The 20803-nt window shown below is 38.8% G+C and overlaps 1 protein-coding gene across 5 annotated transcripts in view; it reads right to left on the reverse strand.

Moving 5' to 3' along the window:
• neurl1b (neuralized E3 ubiquitin protein ligase 1B) overlaps positions 1 to 20803 on the reverse strand; it is a 60081-nt gene that overhangs the window by 18032 nt on the left and 21246 nt on the right. The window contains exon 1 of one of the 5 annotated variants that reach the window (XM_059516475.1): positions 1625 to 1808. The exons of 3 other annotated variants lie outside the window; for them this stretch is intronic. In XM_059516475.1, coding sequence (XP_059372458.1) covers positions 1625 to 1661 — 37 coding nt within the window. In that variant the 5' untranslated portion in view covers positions 1662 to 1808. Of the gene's footprint in view, positions 1 to 1165; positions 1571 to 1624; positions 1809 to 20803 lie in introns of those variants that run through there. One more of the 5 variants, XM_059516476.1, reaches the window with a different exon arrangement.

A 20803-nucleotide genomic window follows, 5' to 3' on the forward strand; every position in this document is an offset into this window, starting at 1 on the left:
CATGCCAAGCCATACATTCATCATATTTAAAGACACAAGTTCACATTTGACTATAAGTAAATCATTCATCAATAGATGTACCAATTTTATAGTCAACATACAGTTCATTGTTGTGTAGGGGTTCAAAAGTTCTTCAGCATTCCAGTATCAGAGTTCAGAGAGCTCTGAGCAGAACTTACAAGAGGGTGGGGACTGAGCACACAATGAGAAATAATGGATACCAGATAGAGCTTTATTTGTGAATATGGAAACTAAATTGGGGTCAATGAGCAGCAGAAATCCAGCAGTGCCACTGAAAGACACAGTGAATCATCCCTAACCTTTTGATATACATGAACACTGTGAGCTTTTATGCGCTGGTCATGTGCCATATGATTAACTTTATTGATAGTGAAGAATCGGTCAATAACATATATAATTAAACCTATTTATGGTCAGGTCAGTGTCAAAATTACCTACCAGCAGGGTCCAAAATTCTGAGACCATTCATGATTTTTTTTTTATTAATTTACTACAACATTTTAATTACAAATTATATTATCTGCACAAGATAATGGAAACTGTGTGTTCATAAGGTATGCTTTAGGCACACTCAATGTACATGCAATATACAGTAGGTGATGGAGGACAGTGTAGAACATATTAGAATACAGCAGAATGAAACCGAGTGTTTCTCATGGATGGGGGAATTCTCATCTTCAGCACAACAACTCTTGTGGTCTCTTTAATAAGGCTCTTTAATACAGAATAATAAATAATCCATCTGTTACTATAGAGAAAATAATCATATTTGTTTAACATTTAAATACAGACAAATAAGAAATATCTAAACAAAAAGGAAACACTAATTTTTCCTTTTCAAATATTCAGTTTTGTATGAAACGCCATGCGACATCAAGAGGGGGAAAAACTTGAAACATAAAGGCTGATGTTATGCTAAATGAATTAGAGAGCGTCTTTGAATAACTTGAACATCACCCATCATCTTCTCACTCCTACGCAGCGCGCACTGTCATCCCAATATAGATCAGAAGCTATGCATGCCTTATATTTGCACAAGAAATCAAGACATTATACATCTCTATCCACATTAAAGCATACAAAAAATGCTTCTGATTTCTGTCACAAGACATATCAACCAATAGCCAACCAAGCCATCTCCTACCTATTAGTGGTTTGGGTGTTGTATTCCCCATTATTTCCAATAATTGCTCTCCCTTGGTGACAAGTGGATCGCGAATGCTTCTGCTCCTGGTCTGTCCATTTATTATTAGATATACGGATTATTTTCGTAATCGCAGCTCTGTTAAATCGCTACATGTCTGAGACTTGCAGCGTCTTCATACTATCATGCACAATGAAGTGGCTTTTCAAGCCATTGGCGTCTATTGGCGCATTGGCCAGCCAAACCCTCCCCACGCCTGATCATCCTACAAGCCATATACACTGGACGCGACGCAACCAACTACAACGCTGTCGTTATAATAACAAAACTGGATGCACTGTAAGCGCGCACGTCGATTCGAAGCCTTGTGTTTAAAAAGCTCGTGACAAAATGTAACAGTTAACGAGGGGAGCACAAGAAGCGTTTTAAAAGCTAAACTATTTTTAACTTGACACTTACACACTTGACATCTTAAAACGCAACGCTGGTGGTGCATAACCCTGATAAAACAGCTAGACGCAACTCAACGGCGCATGTGTAAATATCACAGATGCGTCCTCTATGAACGACGCGACGTTTCAAACGCGACGTCGATCCTTCTAGCTTTTAGAGGCCATTCACACGACGCGCTTTTTTTTTCAAGAACAGCTGGTCACGCGAGTCTTTTTAAAAATGGAATTATTTTGAACTTCATACGCTTTCTTAAAAGGCAACGCACATAGCGCGAGACGCGACATCTTTGTAACGCGTTGATCTTATTGACTCGTCACAACGCAACAAAATAATGCTAAATACCTTGATACTGATATATTCCAGGAAAGTCAAGCAACATGGTACTACCTTTGATTGGACATGTCCAAAAATCATAGTAGCCTACTGTCATGGTATAAGTGTGGTGTATCTAACTCAACTAATTGTGGGTAAAGCTAATTTCATTATTATTATATTAGATAAATAAGCATTAAAAAGGTTAAAAGTGAAATATTACTAAACATCAGTTATTTTTTAGCTTATTTTATATAAATTACCTCGCTCTCAGTTACATTTTTTTTTATCATTCCCCTTTCTCCAGAAATGGATATTCAAATGCAACACAAACTTTGCATTTTTCAACATACAATAGCAAACAGGCCAGCAGATATTAAAGCACTTAAAATACTTAAAATTATATGAAAATCAGATTAGTACCTAAATGTTTCATGACTGCAGCATAGTTGTGGGTATTTTTGAAAATGACACAAACCCCTTACGAGGAAATCCCCTCTCTGCCCCAACCCCCTTCCTATCTCCTCACAACCTTGACCGCTGGGATCCATGCAAGCTGCTTCCTGTCTTGTGAGCTGTAGCTGTCTCTGAGGAGCCTTGTCCAAACAGACCTAGCCCATGATTGCTGGCCATGGGCCAAAAGCTATTAAATCTGCCCAAGATCTTCTCAAGGGAGGTTGTATGTCACCCAGTGTGACCATTCAGACAGTAACAAGGTCCATGGTCACTCCTTATTTATGCATATAATATAATTTCAGGATACCCAGAAAGTTTTACCTACAGTTGATAGGGAGAGAATGTCAGCAGATTAGTAGCAGATTCTTGGTTAAGTGCATTTTAATATATTTATATCAATTTATTCCTCTGTTCTAGACAGAAATGGTGACACTCCTGTTATGCATAATATATAAACTAAGGCAGGACCAATGCACAGTTAAATTCTTCTAAACTGTTTGTAATGGCTGTAGAAGGAAAGGTGGCAATAACTGTGGTTAACACAGGAAGAATGTTTGAGGCGGAGACTATTTGCACTGTAAACAAACATCACATGAATAAAAGGTCTTTGTTTAGGACATAATGATATCTTGCAATGGGATGCATACCATCAGCTCCTGTTGCAAATATAAAACAAATGACATTACATAATTATAAATATATAAAATATTTTTTTTTAGGAAGATTCAAATGAAAAAGAATAAATTAAGGTTATTGTCAGGATATTTATCATTTCTTTCATTGTGTTGCCTACCCAATTTTTTAATTCTTATTATTCACATTGTTGAGAATAACTGTTTTTCCCCAAACAAAATACTGTTACATCTGTTTTGGGTTCTGTTAAGGTCTTTACATTTTGAAGTTCACCTCATGTGATCTTGTGGTTCCTTTTATTTATATGTCATGAATTCTTTGGTTTTCTTTGGCTTGTTATCTTGTTTAGTAGTTTTGTTTTGTCATTGGTTGTTTTTGTCATGTGATTACCCTAATCTGGTATTTAAAGGTGCATTCATGCCATATTGTGTTTACTGATATTACGCGATACAAATTTGTAAAAAGCATTCATGTCCTTGTAAAACTTGTAATTACAACTTGTGAATTGGAAATTTTCTGAGAGCTACAACTTGTAACACCTGACCACTTCAAATTAGTTTGAGGTGTTATGTTTAGGCATTGATAGTGCGATAGATATCTCCAGTATTTCCACAACTCAAGTGGCACTTAAACCAATCGTCTTTTCATATTTACTTAAAACATGAAATGAACATGAATGAACATCAGAACATATTTTATTTCAACCATGGAAAGATGTCAATACAACATTTTTAAAGTTTAATTCCACCGAAGTTAATCTACTCTCCTGTCTGATTTGTTTGTCGGGCAAAATGGCAGATCTGGCGTTATGATTGGTCAGATTGCCTGTCAATCAGACTCTTTGTGAATGGTCAATTGAACTTGTTTCTTTGTTCTTAAAACTCCACATGCTGGTAACACTTGCTTGTTCAGAGATGCAGCAAAAACAGATACCAAAAGTCATAACATTTTAGCTTTTACAAACTTATTGCAAATGTTTTAATTAAAGTAGAATCTATAAATTGCAATTAACTAATCTTCTGTTCTAATATTATTAAATATTAAGTGTCTGTGTCTGTATGTGGTCTTATCAATCAGAGCTTATTTGTTTGTTCTATGGATGGCTGAGCTAAAAAGGCCAATTAGAGACTATTAACTACTATTGTACCTTTAAATTATACAAATGCCTCAATAAAATATCTACAAATTTATAAAAACAAACATCAGATAAAAAAAAAAAAATGAATAAACATATCAGGTAAAAACTATTGACCCAAGCTGACCAATGGGGGGTGAACCTGCATGATTCACAGGTTTGGCGGAGAGCTATTGAAATTTTGAAACATTTCAAAACAGTTTAATGACATAATGACATAATGAAGCTTCATTTACTGAAATCACATGACTTTGGCAGTTTTATATGCACTCCAAAACACTGCTTAAAAAATGATTTGCAAAGATCTTGAAGCAGTAATTTGAAACACTCATCACTAGTTTGGTTTAGGATTTTCTCTTTGTAATAAATTGCACTCGGGTTTGATACACCATCGTCCTGTGTAAGGCTGGGGTAGGCCTTACTATGGGTAAGAATTCAACAGGAGCTTGGGACAAAATACCGCTGCACAGTTAAACAAAATCCATTAGGGCTGTCTCTAGGGGTGGCCGACATGACCAAAATCTTGTATGAGTAACTTTATATTACAATATAGTTATTTTTTTCTTTTAATCAGGTTTTTGTGATATTAAAATCTTTGATACCGTAAAACTGTCATAATACTTGTCACCAATGTCAATATCAAACTAATACAAGAATATATATATATATATATATATATCCATATTAGCATTATCATTAATTATTTGCATTATCATTATTTATTTATTTTCTTCTTATTCGAGTACAAAAGTGATTTAGTCAAGATCAGTGAGAGATTTTCTCTCTGTTTTGTTTGATTAACATGAATAGCACACATGAAGGATATTGGACAGCTTCCCCTTTAAAGGGATCATATGATGCTTTTTTAAAGATCATTATTTTGTGAATTTGGTGTAACAGAATATGTTGACATGCTTTAATGTTCAAAAAACACATTATTTTTCAAATTCTGTAAATTATTGTAGGTCCTCTATGCCTCGCCTTGCCTCTCTCAAACATGTCACTTTCTTTAAAGTTCCTCCTTCATACAAACGCAGTCTGCTCTGATTGGCCAACTGACCCAGTGCATTGCTATTTGCCAAACACTGCAAGCACTCATCGGAAATGTAACGCACCTTTCCATAATTGTGAGCTTCATCTTTCAAAATAAATGTAAAGACACTTAATAATGTCCTTAGTTTTACCATCAGTTCAAACCCAGAAGGGGTTGTGGTGTGGTGTGGCAGACACAGAGATGAAGCTCCGATGTGTTTGCAGTAGGGATGCATCAATCCGATACTCGGGATCGGTATTGGCTCCGATCCAGGCATTTTCTGCAGATCGGCTATCGGACAGACGAGACCGATCCAAATCCGATACTGTGTATATACTATTCTGTGTTATTGTTGAGCCACACGGAAGGCATAAAAACATTATAAAGCGCCAAAACATTTTCGAGAACATACCTGTATTTCAAGTGTTCTGAAGTTGTTCCAAAGTTCAATGTGAGGTACAGATTAATATTGAAGTCATTAAATTCAAGTTTACATAAACTCTTCTCTCCACTGCGGCTGTCTGTCCTCATCCATTCAGTAATCAAACTGTGTGTCTACGGTTACTGCAGTCAAAACCATGAAACTCTCTTCAAGATCACACACTAACTGAGGTTTAAAACTGTTCAAAGAAAAGGCTCATTAAACTAACGCACATATTTAATACACTGTGTATCAATATCTCTTCCCTTTGTACTAGTGATGTCCGGTTCACGAACAAATTGTTCGGTTTAACCAGTTCTTCTTAGTGAACCGGTTCACCAATTTGGACTGAATCATTTGAACCGGTTCGGCTGCACAGCTGCACACTGTGACTCTGTGTTGTTTCAAGTTCATCATTCTTAGCACAGGATGTGCATAAGCGCTCTGGCGCCTTTAGTATTATAATAGGGCTTGGACGCATTGCATTCTGGGACGTGGTGGCCATGTTGATGGCCTCGCGAATGTAAACATTCAGCAAGTCGAACGAGCAGAAGCAGAGTTGGGAGAAAGAAAAAAGATGTTAAAATCGCGAAAAGGTTGTGCGATTTGCAGGGATACACCAAATAGGGATTCCAGATACCGGTATACGGACAAAATCTGCACTATTAACGGTTTGGATCCATATCAAAAATTCCAAACAAAGAGTGGAGTACCAACAACGACTTGTTGCCGCACTTTTGCATTACAGATATCATTGGCTACGTTATCTTGTTTGTTTTGTGAGTGCCTACACTTCAGAACAGTTCCGAAACTACAAGTCATTGGAGTCTCATGTGCATTTCACAAATGGATGGGTTCAGGAGCTGCAGATCATAAAGCCGACAGACAGTATACAGTAATCCGGACAATGGTAAGCTGCGCTCCACCTAGCTGCTAGTTAAGTAAGTGCTTACAACCACTCACAAATGTACTTTTAACTATGTGTTTCAAAAGTGTAGTTAGTAACTGTCAACCCTCCCGTTTTTTCCGGGGTTCTCACGTATTTGAGCTCTTTTCCCGCTGTCTTCCTGTTTTAGTATTTTCCTGTAAAATATCCCATTAGCCCTTCCATCAGACCTGTCGATCTCTGTACCGTTGTCCTGTTGTTACACCATTGCCCTTCCAGCGAAAAAGATGTTTTCAAAGACTCGTTTTGCTTCCTTGAAAGGAACCTTAGCGTGATGTTGGCTTTTTAAATATAAGAGCATGGTTGTTACGAGAGCACGAATTCACGTCAATCTGTAAGCAAAGTCATGTTAGACCTAGCTTCACAACTCGCTTAGTTAATGCGGCAGTTTTATTTTTGCTGTCAGCAGAGGGATAGCAACAGAAAGATGAATGTTGAAATTTTCCTGTATTTTAGATGATTAACCCGGGAAATTCCCTTATTTGCAATGTTCACTGTTGAGAGGGAGTACTTCTAAGAGGGAGTACTTCCAAACACTGCGCAGTAGTCCGAGTAGAGGTAAAGGAGGCCATCAACATGGTGCCACGCCAAGTAATGACGTCACGACGCCCAAGCCCTATACTTTTCTACTCAGTCAAAGAGTATTAATAGTCTTTCTTGTTCTGTGCTATATATCATATGTTGCTGCCTTTATTACTTTGCTATACATTTAAAAGAAACGTCTTTTATATTTCTATATAAATGTGTATACTTGTTTTTTCATGAATGTATTTTACAATAATACTAAGAACAATGTGTAACATTTTACCAGATTTTAGACTTATTCCCTTTAATTTTGTAAATAAAATATTTCTGTAGATTTTATGATTGTGCACCCGTGATTTTTCTAGAATCTAGAATAAATTTTTTCTGCTGAAATTATCCACTAACCTAGTTTATAATAGTATTTTATTAATGTTTTCATTTGTCACTTTTCATTAAAATGAAGTTGTGTATATGCAGTAGATTGTGTTTAACACAAAAAATAGTGATGATCAGGTCAACACAGAGAAGTATAGAAATTCTATATTGAATAAAAAAAACTGTGCTGGTATCAGATTGGATCTGTATTGGCAGATACTCAGAGTTTTGGGGATCGGATCGGTTCTGAAAAAGGTATCGTTGCATCCCTAGTTTTCAGTACACAAGCCATGGACGGTTAAGACAGCTGAATCCACTGTGTGACTCTCTCTCTTTCTCTCTCTTTCTCTCTCTCTCACACACACACACACTCGCATTGCATTTGAACATGCAATAGCAAATACTTAAACTAATAACAAAACATACTTAGCTGATTCAGAAGCGGCAGATTGTCTTAGCAAAGTCAGAATTACCTCCTATCCTAAATTCACAAAACTGTCATCCATAAAATGCATTGCTGTTCTGTTGTAATCTTAAAGATTACTAAATGCATCTACTATCAGAAGGCCAAATAAAGTGCTTTTGCTTTCGCCTAGATACATACAGCATCTCCCTGACATAGCTGCTTCAACACTAACTGCGGTTACTCAAACCACGCCCTCTTTCTTCGCATGAACATTTGGGCGCCATTATGCAAATATTTCCATATAGTGATGTAGACACGTGGGGGCGTGTTTGAATGAGCTATTTTAGGGGAGCATGGCAGAGTCCATGTCTTCATATACACCGGTAAACTTCTGCGTAAAAAAAGAAAAAAAAATACGCTGTCCACATGAAAACACAGACGCGTGCCACAAAACACTATCAAAACCATGCCAAACCAACAGGTGGTGATATAATCTCAACCGTAAAGCCATGTTGGCCAATCAGAAGCCAGAAAAAGTTTCCAGTCGGCAGAGATAACAGCGCAGGCTCCTAAGTCACAAGCCAAAAACACAGATTTCGCGGTCTACACAATAACACTGCAACCGGAATTTTGGAAAATCCTCACCCTGGCAGGCGTTTTAAAAAATGTTTCAGTAACTTGGTGCTGCGTTTGTGTGTGGACGAACGGCCAAACAGAGTAGAAAAAGCTGCAGTTTTAAAAAATAACTGCGTTCATGTGGACAGGGCTTTAATTTTGATAAAGAATATTTCTTTGAATTTGAGACTTTAGTCTTTGCAACTTTACAGATCTTCTACAAGCACCAAGAGCTTGTAACACTCCAAAAAGAAAGGAAAAATTGATATCGCACCATAAGACCCCTTTATGACCAAAGTCTGGACTTAATATACTTTTACAAATGCACTTTCTCTCACAACTGTTTACGTTCCCTTAAGACCTAAATGACTGTTTATGAGGATACTTGCCGGGCATTTAGAAGCATATAAGTGTTTATGCAATCGTTTAAAGCCAATAAAGCGGCAAAAATGCTCATGACCACTATTAGCATCTGATGCACGGCTGAAGCACTCCTCTCACACAGAAACAGAGACAGCGCATGCATAAATCAGTTGTTTTAAACGGCAATGCTTAAAGGAGTCATAAGACATTGCTAAAAAGAACAGTATGTTGTGTATTTTGGTGTAATGCAATGTGTCTTTGATGCCCTGTGTCCCGGCGCGACAAGACAAAAAAGTATTGCTGTAAACGTATGTAGCCTATTTAAAAATGTATTTTGGGGCACCACAAAATAAACAATAGAGCATAATATGAAACGATAGACTTTTAATTTTGTCCATCTGATATGTATCGTCATATTGCCCAGCCCTAGTTGTCACAAAATAAAAATGAAATAAAAATTGTTGATTGCAGCATTAAATTTAGATCTCCTCATGCTGAATCATATTTCTTTTCATGCATTTTTACAGCACTGCACACTATAACCAATCGCACACCATTTTTTTAAGTTTATACATGATGCTTTCAATCATACGCATTCAGAAGTCATCGCTGAAAAGCCAGAGTTTGATCAGTGCAAGCACTTGCTGACTGACTTCTGCACTTGCAAAATCTCACATCATAAATAACAAAGTGCAAATGTATGTATGATGTAAGTATAAGTAAGAGATTTATTCATCAAACATTGTATAGACAGCTTCACTAATTATAGGAGTGTTTTTTTGTGTGTGTGCTTAAACTGGCACTAGACTGTGCAGTTATACAGTTCTTTGATAATGTGAATGATTTTACTTGCTTTCTCTGTATTATTTAATTGCTGTTTGAATAACCATGAAAGAGAAAACACATTTTTGCTCCACTATGACCTCCTGACTCTGCCTGAGTGGTCTTTTGCTCTGGTGAGGTGGTAATCTCTATCACTGGCTTCATCCTGGTGGTCTCCATTTCTGCTGGCTCCACCATAGCCACCAAATCCTCCATGATCTCATCCACTGCTTCATGGTCCAAGCCCATCTCTACCCCACAGTCCATGGTCTTGTCCACTACTCCAAGGTTCAGATCCACCACCATGCCATCATGCAGGCCTGCTTCCACTTCACAGGCCTGACCCTCCATCCCTCCCCCATGTTCTCGTCCACTACAGCACTCTCCTGGAGTTGTTTTATTTGGGTGTTTGAAGCTGCCCTTTGAGGGGATATGTCATGTCTGTTTTAGGTTTTTATTTTGAAGTTCCTGTCATTAAATTCCTAATTTCTTTCATGTGATATTGCCATGTTCATTGGTTCTTTGTATTATCTTCTTTTTACTATTATCTTGTCATTGTTTCCCAATCATTTTTATCATGTTTAGTAATTGTTTTGTCAGTAGGTGTGTTCAACTTCATGCGTTGCTGCACAGATTGTTCGGCAGCTGACTTGAAGCATTGCATGCCATTTGAAATTTTGTCCAACTTGAGACAGTGCCGACACCACGTCACTGTGATGTATGGCATTAAAGTACCTCAAGAGCATTTAGAGAGCTGCCAGCTGACTAAGCTAGCTGACTCAGTTTCACCAGTGTGACTTACTAGGTTAATCATATGAAAAAAAACAAAAAAAAAAAACCAATGACAAAACATATTTTATTTCAATTAAAATGCTGTTCATTGCTTAGTGTCTCAGGTCATTATTTTGTTAAGTTCATGCTATGGTCATGTTTTATTTCATGTTTTTGGTCTTAATTCATAGTTTGGTTTTGGAATAAACTGCAGTTGGGTTGATACACCATTTTCTTCATTTGCTTCATGTTTCAGCACTTTTACAATCATAATGATAAAAAAAAATCAGCATACATATTTTGCAGAAGAAAAACACCTTAGTGTATAAATACAGTTTAAGTATAATACCAAATTGTTTCCACATTTTGGTGATGAGATTGAGGTTTTGGTAATGGTAATGAGAATGTAGGAAAATGTGTTAACATTTTATGTAAATAAAGATAAGTGCAAAATAGCCTCCTAAAAATAAGCTTAATTTCCTTTAAGCAAAATACAATTTCTTTCAACATGGTCTTGACAGGTTTACTGAGATTCACTTTCAGTCAAATCCATGCCCTCATTAATGAATTAATTTCAGTAAGTACAAAATCCCCCAACAGATTAGAGGAGAAAAAAGGAATGAAGGACCAATGTGATCACATCGGTCTTAACAGCACCTCAATCTACAAATCTTTTTCTGAATATTATTTTCAGTTTCCCCTGTCCTCTGGGAACAGCCAACACAAATCTGTCAGTCTGATTTCATGTAACGCTGGCAGCCATCGGCATGGTCAGGGATGGCAATCAGGGCAATGTGACTCGACAAAAAGGATATGCATTAGGAAAAGACTAAATTTGTACCAGCATTAGGCATACGTTTAAATGTGCAGTAAAACTTCCTACCACCAGTTTTTCATCAGTGTAGAAGCATTATGTTCTTTGAGAGAGGATGATGTCACACTGTGTGGTAAGACTTGGACTATATTATCAAAATCACTACCATGCGGTAGAGTGACTAGTCCTTAGACTGCGAAGTGTTACATTAGCAGTATTCTAATTCCCGTCAAGTTTCAAAGACACTGAAATGCTAAGCAGATGGCCAACTGGGAGGACTGCATGTGGTTGTCTGAGCAGCAGGGGAATTTTGTCCAAAGCCAAACTCACAGATCTAATGACAAAATGAGTCATAACCACTGTCTAAGTGGGCCTAATGCTTTCATTGAATCCATGTACAAAATACAATAGCCATAAATTGAAAAAAATCATGTGATTTCTTCTCTTCTTCTTGGCTGTGCTATAATGATATGCATTTTCTGCCAGAGCATACATACTATTATTATAAACTAATTTTTTTAAATTTTTTACAAGGCTTGACAAGTATTTCTCTTTCCAATGTTTCCAATGTCATATTTCATATTTAAACAAAAATGGGGATAGACATATCAAAGGACATATCATCTGCTTCTTAAAAATCCAATAGCCTTCAGTTTGCTTTATTTGTGATTTTCTACTTGCTATTGCTAGCTAGATGCAGGTTTTATTAAGGCTGATTTATACTCGACGTGTTATGGTAATTGTATTAAATAGAAGCAGTTTGATGTGAAGTTCAAACTCCATCAGGTGCCTTTGACACTTTAATGGAAAATAATGTATAGTTTTTTTGGGATTTTTTGCATAGATTGTCCAAAGCTTTTAAATTTAAGTAGGTTTTATTTTTATTGTATAAAAACTAGGGATGCACGATCATGATTTTTCATGGCCGATTCCGATACCGATTTTTTACAAGCAAACTGGTCAATTCCGATACAGATTTCCGTTTTTTTATTTTTTTTTATGCAACAAACAAGAAAGAAGGAAAGTATGCATAAACAAGATGTTTATTTGGTATTTAATAGGCCAAACTGGCATTTGGCTATTGAAAACAATAACGGTAAGCATCTGAAATTAACGGCAGTAACTGCACAGTAAGTAGCCTACATTCAATACAAACATAGATGGTACAGACATCAGCATTTACCTTTGTATTTGAATTGTGTTGAAACTACAGAAAACTGGCCTTAAATTAAAAGATTAACTGTAGCCATGTGAAATTAAAGGCAACAACTGCATAGTTCTACAATCCAAACAACACAATCAACACACATTCAATAAGATGTTTCTTAATCAGCATTCAGTATTTGTTTTAGTTTTTAAATTTGGTTTAAAAAAAAAAAAAGCTTTACCAGTGAGAATAAAAAAAGTATGCTATATAAATAAATTCCAAAATGTTAAAATCAAATAATGTTGGTGCAAATAAAACAAAAATGCAAAGTTTTTCATTTGTCCAATTAAAAAAAAAATAGGGTAATGATTCACATCTATTTTTTTACTTGAGCCAATGAAAAATAAATAACTATTTGCTCAAGTTAAAAAAATATAGATGTGAATGAATCATTACCCTAAAATTTCTTCATTGCAAGAATGAAACACTATTTTTCAGTGTGCTACAGCAGGTGATTTTTAAATCAAATTAAGTCAGTTTACTTTTAAGGTAAAAGAAAAATAATAATCTTATACAGAACTGACGTTTACTTCTGGCTTTTCAAACGTTTTTGCAAATTATACTTAAAAAAAAAAAAAACATTTCAGTTTTGTCACAGTTTAGTCGTTTCGTTTCTCATCCAACACGCGAGAAGTTGAGCTGAACATCCCTTCACGGTCTCCGCTTGTGTAGGGTGCGAACAGGTACAGTACGCTCGTGCAGGGAAAGCCTCTTATTTGTGCGCCAGTTTACCAGCTGCTGTTTGCTTCCCGCAATCTGTGCCTCAGACATGAAGCTCTGCACTTCCATTGCTGAACGTCTGCCCGTGTCCTGCACACAGATTTCGAAATACTTCCACACAAATGACATAGCGAATGATTACAATGTAGTCTATGCACAGACAAACATAGATGTCTGTACCATCTATGTTTGTATTGAATGTGCAGTTACTGCCGTTAATTTCAGATGCTTACCGTTATTGTTTTCAATAGCCAAATGCCAGTTTGGCCTATTAAATACCAAATAAACATCTTGTTTATGCATACTTTCCTTCTTTCTTGTTTGTTGCATAAAAAAAATAAAAAAAATGGAAATCTGTATCGGAATTGACCAGTTTGCTTGTAAAAAATCGGTATCGGAATCGGCCATGAAAAATCATGATCGTGCATCCCTAGTTTGGGGTGGTGTTGGCGCAGTGGATAAGACACACGTCTTTGGTGTGAGAGACCCGGGTTCGAATCCACTGTGAGACACCAATGTGTCCCTGAGCAAGACACTTAACCCCTAGTTGCTCCAGAGGCATGCGACCTCTGACATATATAGCAATTGTAAGTCGCTTTGGATAAAAGCGTCAGCTAAATGGATAAATGTAAATGTAAATGTATGCACACGGGCGCACTACTGAAAAAATTGGCCGAAAAAAAAGCCCAAAAACCAGTTACGATTTATGGCCGTTCAACCGGTGCATCCCTAATAAAAACAGAAATAGAATTAATTTAGATACTATTTATACACTATTTGTTAAAAGTTGACTTGTGTTTGATGCGAAATAAACCCAAAACCTTAAGATTATTTTAATCAGTTTGTACAGAAATTATTTAATCACGTGAGAAGTCTTGTACCGGCGAATGACTTCTTCTAACTGGTGATTCCCAATGGTTTTAGAGAACAATTACTCCTCGTCGTCCCCGGTCATTTCAAAGAATAGTACAACAGCGAACGCGAAAAGTATAAAAGCCTCACACCGTGCACAGTTAGTGGAGGCTTGTGCTGCAGGAAAAGGCGAAAGTATAAATCCCACTTTAGAGGGAAGGACTGTCTTAAGGAGCATTTTATTGAACAGTCTCTGCAAGCATTGTGGAGGATGCAGAGCATGACGAGGCACTGAAGATGTCCTGGTCATCCACCGCACCTAGGTACATCTCTAGTTATCTTGCCATCCAGATGGGAATTGGGAAGAGCGAGTGTGGGTGACACTGCCCTGCTCTCCCTCACTTAAAGAGGTCATGAAATGAAGAATCAAAATATTCTCAATGTTTACTTTATTATTACTTTAAGTAAGGAATAATTGATGACGGGCCATTGAATTATTAGAAAAATAATGCACACCCGAGGTGGTGATTCGGCCACGACGCGAAACCGCGTCAGGGAAGTGCTGACAACACTTTTTTTGTGCAAACTGCATGAACGTTATTACAGTTAACTATGCGAAGTGATATGGAACTGTAATGCGGTCAAGAGAGCTGCCTGGAACTGGAACTGGAAAATAATTGCACACCTCAGGACGTTCGTCAGCCAATCAGATTCAAGCATTCAATTGCTCCGTAGTATATGTAACATTCAATATTTTATCAATGAAACATACTGCAAGTTACGCATTTAAAATATGAATTATTCTTTTCTACTGTCTGAAATGGGAGAAACAAGATGTCATCAACAATTTACAGTACAATATTACTTCTCTGTAACATTGTGTGGAGGTTGAGAACAGTGTCTCTGGACTGGACAACTGGAGTGGTGGTCCCCATTTTTAAGAAGGGGGACCGGTGGGTATGTTACAACTATAGGGGGATCACACTCCTCTGCCTCCCTGGTCTATGCCAGTGTAGTGGAGGAGAATCTGGCTGATAGTAGAACCTTGGATTCAGGAGCAACTTTGTTTCCGGTACATGCTGGACTCCGGCAGGGCTGCCCTTTGTCACCAGCTCTGTTAATTATTTTTATAGACAGAATTTCTAGGCACAGCCTGGACCCAGAGGGGGTTTGGTTCAGGGACCACAGGATTTTATCTCTGCTATTTGCCTTGACCTTCAGCGTACACTAGGATGGTTTGCAGTCGAGTGTGACTCGGCGGGTATGAGAATCAGCACCTCCAAGGATTAGTGCAGTGGCAGCAGTAATGCGGCCAATGTACTGGTCTGTTGTGGTGGAGAGGGAGCTGAGCCAAAAGACGAAGCTCTCGATTTACCGATCAACCTACGTTCCTACTCTTGCCTATGGTCATGAGCTTTGGGCCATGACTGAAAGGACAAGATCTTGGATACAAGTGGCTGAAATTAGCTTCCTTTGCAGGGTGCCAGGGCACACCCTTAAAGATATGGTGAGGAGCTCTGTCACATGGGAAGAGCTTGTGGTTACAGCCACTGCTCCTAAACATTGAGAGGAGCCAATTGAGGTGGCTAGGACATCTGTTTCAGATGCCTACTGAACAACTACTGTACCTGGGGAGGTGTTCCTTACTTGTCCCAGTGGGAGGAGGCACCGATGAAGACCCAGGACATGCTGGATGGGACTATGTCAATGAATGTATGCATGTATGTATGGTGCAGATCAATATTATCAGACTTGCGCATACCTCACTACTTCTGTCACTTTACATTAAATATAATCATTGTTATCAAAACTACTGGCATGACATTGGCTTGCTTCAACAGATATCTTGTATTAATTCGAGCTTGCATTCATATGCACATGCATTGGTTGGTTGTTTTGAGCCGTCGTTTAACCTGTATTTCACACAGTTTGATGAGAAATGGCTTGGGCTGCTCCAAAACAATCACAGACTGAAATACACACATACTCTCTGAAATTAATGATTAAGTCATTTTCCTGTTTCAGTGCCATGTGCAGGCCCGGCCTGGCCACTTCAGTCCCTGTGCCCCCTTACCTTGGTTGCACCCCACTCCAAGCACTGGCATTTAATTGATAATGTCACTGTTAAAGGTCCTATGACATGAAAATTTCACTTTCTGAGGTTTTTTAACATTATAATGAATTCCCCTAGCCTGTATATGGTCCCCAAGTTTCTAGAAATTCTAATCGGTGTAAATCGAGATTTTGCTATCTTTCTCTGCCTTTGAGAAAATGGAAGCTCAAACGGGCTGATCTTGAATCTCCTCCTGGTGACATTATAAGGAGAAATGTTACCTCCCCTTTCTCTGCTTTGCCCGCCCAAATATTTACATATAATTCAGTCGCAATGTCAGCACAGGCGTTACAAAGAGACTTTTATGATATGGATTCGAAAGCACCGCCACAAACAGTGAGTAACCATGTTCATTAATGCCTGATCTGTGATCAGTGATTTCTGATGTGTAGCTAATCATTCAAGTTCACACAGACTTACTTTCTAAATCGTTTAATACTGTTAATGCATCAGTGAATCAAGCCAGTGACTAAACGATCAACTTCACGTTGTTTCTCTTAGTAGCATGAAAGAAATCTGTTATTTAAATTGTGATTTAACTACAGAGAGCGATCAAAGAACGCTCCCTTTTTTTCGGAGCTGTCACACATTGCGAGTATATCTACACTCTTGCCTAAACTGCCGTTACAATGAATGACGCTGTTATGCTGCACAACAAAGCTCTTACTGTATTCATGTGGTGTATTCATGTGTTTGCTGTTAGTTGTGGTGAAAGCATTTTGTGAGAGAAAACGTGTTGCAATAATGACGAGATCACTGCATTCACGCGATAAACAGACTCTGTCTACGCAATGCTCATCACTGCCGCCTTTTATGTGATGGGACAAGATCGAAAAAATAATTATATAATCAACACTTCCACGATTCGTTAATCTCGACAGCTGTAATAGTAATATATATATATATATATATATATATATATATATATATATATATATATATATTTGACAGGGGTTCCACATGTAATACGCATTTCGAATGCAAAGATGTCAGCCAATCACAACAGTTGTCGTTTACTCGGAGTCTCACAGCAGACACGCCCCTTCAAACAGAGCATTCAAGCCAGAGGGCTAATATCAGGATATAAAAATGCTTTTTATTTCAAAATTTTAATGTAAAAATCATACTAACAATATAAGTACACCTAAGGAAACATTAAAAAGCATTTAAAGAAAAGGAAATAATCCATGTCATGGGACCTTTAAGAGAAAAGATTGCTGAACAGATCACAGTCTTGTTGTCTTCAAAATGAATCTTTACTTCAGAATGAAGAGGCAACCACATGGTAGCAAGCCTATGAAAAGTGAAAGTAGTGACATTTGCCAAGTATGGTAACCCATACTCAGAATTGGTGCTCTGAATTTAACCCATCCAAGTGCACAAACAGCAGTGAGTAGGGAACACACACCCGGAGCAGTGGGCAGCTATTTGCTCCAGCGCCCGGGGAGCAATTGGGGGTTCAGTGCCTTGCTCAAGGGCACTTCAGCCATGGGTATTGAGGGTGGAAGAGCACTGTTCATTCAATCCCCCCACCTTCAACTCCTGTCAACAAAGAGACTCGAACCTGCGACCTTTGGGTTACAAGTCCAGATTATCTAACCATTAGGCCACAGCTGCCCTAATAGATACCCTAATAGAACCCATGAGCCAGTCTAAAAACATTAAGCATGACTTAACTTGACTCTCTGACTTAAACTCTGCAGACAGCGATGACTGGGCATACTTCCAAAATACTATTCATTCATCTGCATCAAAGCTGATAGGGCTCTCTATGCATAAGCAGCCAGATTGGTTTCTGCACTGCGGCCATCAGAACAATCCATCACTGCAAATAATGCCTTTGGCAGTGTTGACAGGATGGCCCAAAACAATTACAAAGTATTTAAAATTCAGAGTGCCAAGGCAGCTAAAATTCAGGGACATTCTGACAAATGATCTAAAACAATTTTATGCTGCCCTTAACATTTCACAGACCTCAGTCTTTTGGGAGCTTCTCCTTCCTAAGTACAGATTGTAAAACTCTGATCACATAGTAGGCTCACATGAAAACAAGGATAAATGCTTGGTATGTCCGCTAACAGTGGAACAAGACTTTGCCATGTGAAACTGTTTGTGTGCTTATAAATAGTCTTCTAGACAGGAAACAAGGTAGGGGGTATACAATTAGTTTCTAGGCATGGGGTGCTATGGGAAAAGGAGTCCCTAAAACAATGGCAAAGGTCTATGATGGAGTTCCCTCTAGAGGAGCTTGTGATCACTCCAGCTGGACATTGTGACATAGACAATTAAGGAGAGGCTTCCAGACACTCCACAACAAGTCATTGCAGTCCAGGAGGGAGGTAGATACGGAACAGAGGAAAAGATGGAGGGCCAGGTACACGTGGCAGACCATGGAGCGGTGGAGGACCTGGGCCAGTGAGCAGTGGCAGACCATGTATCAGTCAAGGACCTGGACCATGGAGCAGTGGCAGAGAGCACAGAGAGATTATCAACATCCTCTGAGGCCATAACAGGGCAAGCAGCAAGTTCATGGACATCTTCATTGGCCATAACAGGACAGGAACTGAGTTCATGGATTGCCTTCTTAACGGTAACAGGACAGGCAGAGAGTTCATGTGGATGGCTTCCTTGGCCGTTACAGGCCAGATTGTAAGTTGAGGTGCCACCACCCTGAGAGGAGCTGAAGCAGACGCCACTGCCTCTGGAGGTTCGGCAATGGAAAGCTGCCACCTCGAGAAGTTCTGCAGCAAAAGCAGACACCTCAGGATGTACTGGAGCAGACTCATGAACAAGAGACGCCTCTGGAACAGACTCAGGGACAGGAGAGGCCTCTGGAGCGCAGTGTGTAGCACACACACTCAAAATGGCAACTGCCATCACGGGCAGATGATAGGGTGGGTCAAATACCAGCAAACAACTATATCCAGGGCAAGGCAAAATAGAAATCTAAGACACAGGCAATGGTCAAGGCAGGCAGCAAACAATCATAAAACAAGAAAAGAGTCCAAGGTACAATAACAAGGCAAGGCAAAAACAAGGCAAGATTAACATGAAAACAAGAATAAATGCTCAGATATGTCCGCTAACAGTGGAACAAGACTTCACTATGCGATAGGCTACTGTTTATGTGCAGCTTAAATTGTCATCCAGACAGGCAACAAGGGTGTATGCAATTAGTTCCTAGTTTTATTGGAAATCAAGTCCAAGAAACGGCAAATGTCTGGAATGTAGTGCCCTCTAGAAGAGCTCATGGACACTCCAACTGGACATCGTGACAATCAGAGTATGTGAGCAGACTGGAGTGGCAACAATTTCCATCTTTGCTCCACGGCTAAATTATTTCATTATGTTTGAAATTGTATGTTCATAACATAGCCTATATTAGTTTCAAAGTAGCTAAGGCTATTGTTTGCAAACCTTTTTCCTACCACATGCCAAACTAATAACATGTTTGTCAGCATTAAGAGGTATAATTGCAGCTTTCTGCTGTGCACATTTCTGTGATAAAAATAACAGTAGATTTTCATTAGTTATTTTATCTACAGATCAATAAATTTCTTACAGATTTCTGCTCATTCAAAATCAGATGTAGTAGCACTGTAAGATTACATTTGTTTGAATGCATTATTGTGAAAGCGATTGCATGTGAATGTGCGGTTTAAAATCATGCTTTAACCCAAAAATATTCAGTAAAGGGAACAAACAAATTCCTTGAGAACTAGCCTAGAACTGCTCGGCTATTGACATCATTATAACCTTCTGATTTGAGTGATAAAGCTGTATCAAGCAATAAAATATGTTTAACATGTGAATACTTGCTAAATATGCAGTTTTATTACGGGCAGTTGGCATGAATTGTACTTGTGATGGAGCGGTAGTGGAGTGCTCTTGAAGCGAGTGAAAACGTACTCGGTTACTAAACCTAACCTCGGTTCTCTCTAGAAGAGCGAACGAGTACTGCGTCTTAGCTAAGACGCTACGGGAAAAGTCTCTTTTCACGAAATACTGAAGCAAAAAATTATCCTTAATTTTGTATATTTGTAAAGCGCATTTGCAGCAGTACACAGCCATAGGCGAGGCGGCTCGTTCGCTCATTGGCTTGTTCTGCGGCAACTGCACAGCCTATCGAGCGCAGGCTGATGCAACATCAGACCAATAAGGGCGCTTCGCGCCCTTCTTGCCACTTCCCGCCGAAACGGGTGTGGCCCAACCTATAAAAGGAGCTCGAAAAGGCTGACTCACCTGATTTATTTCATCGCCGAAGCGAACCAGAGTGAATCGTACGCACGGCAGAGAACGCAGTACTCATTCGCTCTTCTAGAGAGAAACGAGGTTACGTTTAGTAACCGAGTACGTTCTCTTACGAGAGCTCTCTCGTACTGCGTCTTAGCTAAGACGCTACGGGAACCCAATGTAAAACTCCGTGCGCGCAGGGATCACACACCAATAAACCTGAAGCAACGCCCAGGATTTACAGTGCACAGTCACCTGAGGGACTCACAGAGAGTCCAGGACAGAAAGGGGGAAAGCCCTCCGTCCCATATCTAGCAGCATCCAAGTAGATGCGGCAAGATGACATCACACAGCCGAGGCAAGGCCTGACCAATGTGGCAATGCGGGTCTTACGCAATACTGCCCATATAACAGTCGGCAGCGCATAGCGCTC

The sequence above is a fragment of the Carassius carassius genome, chromosome 29 (genome assembly GCF_963082965.1).
Source record: "Carassius carassius chromosome 29, fCarCar2.1, whole genome shotgun sequence".
NCBI classification, from domain to species: Eukaryota; Metazoa; Chordata; class Actinopteri; order Cypriniformes; family Cyprinidae; genus Carassius; species Carassius carassius.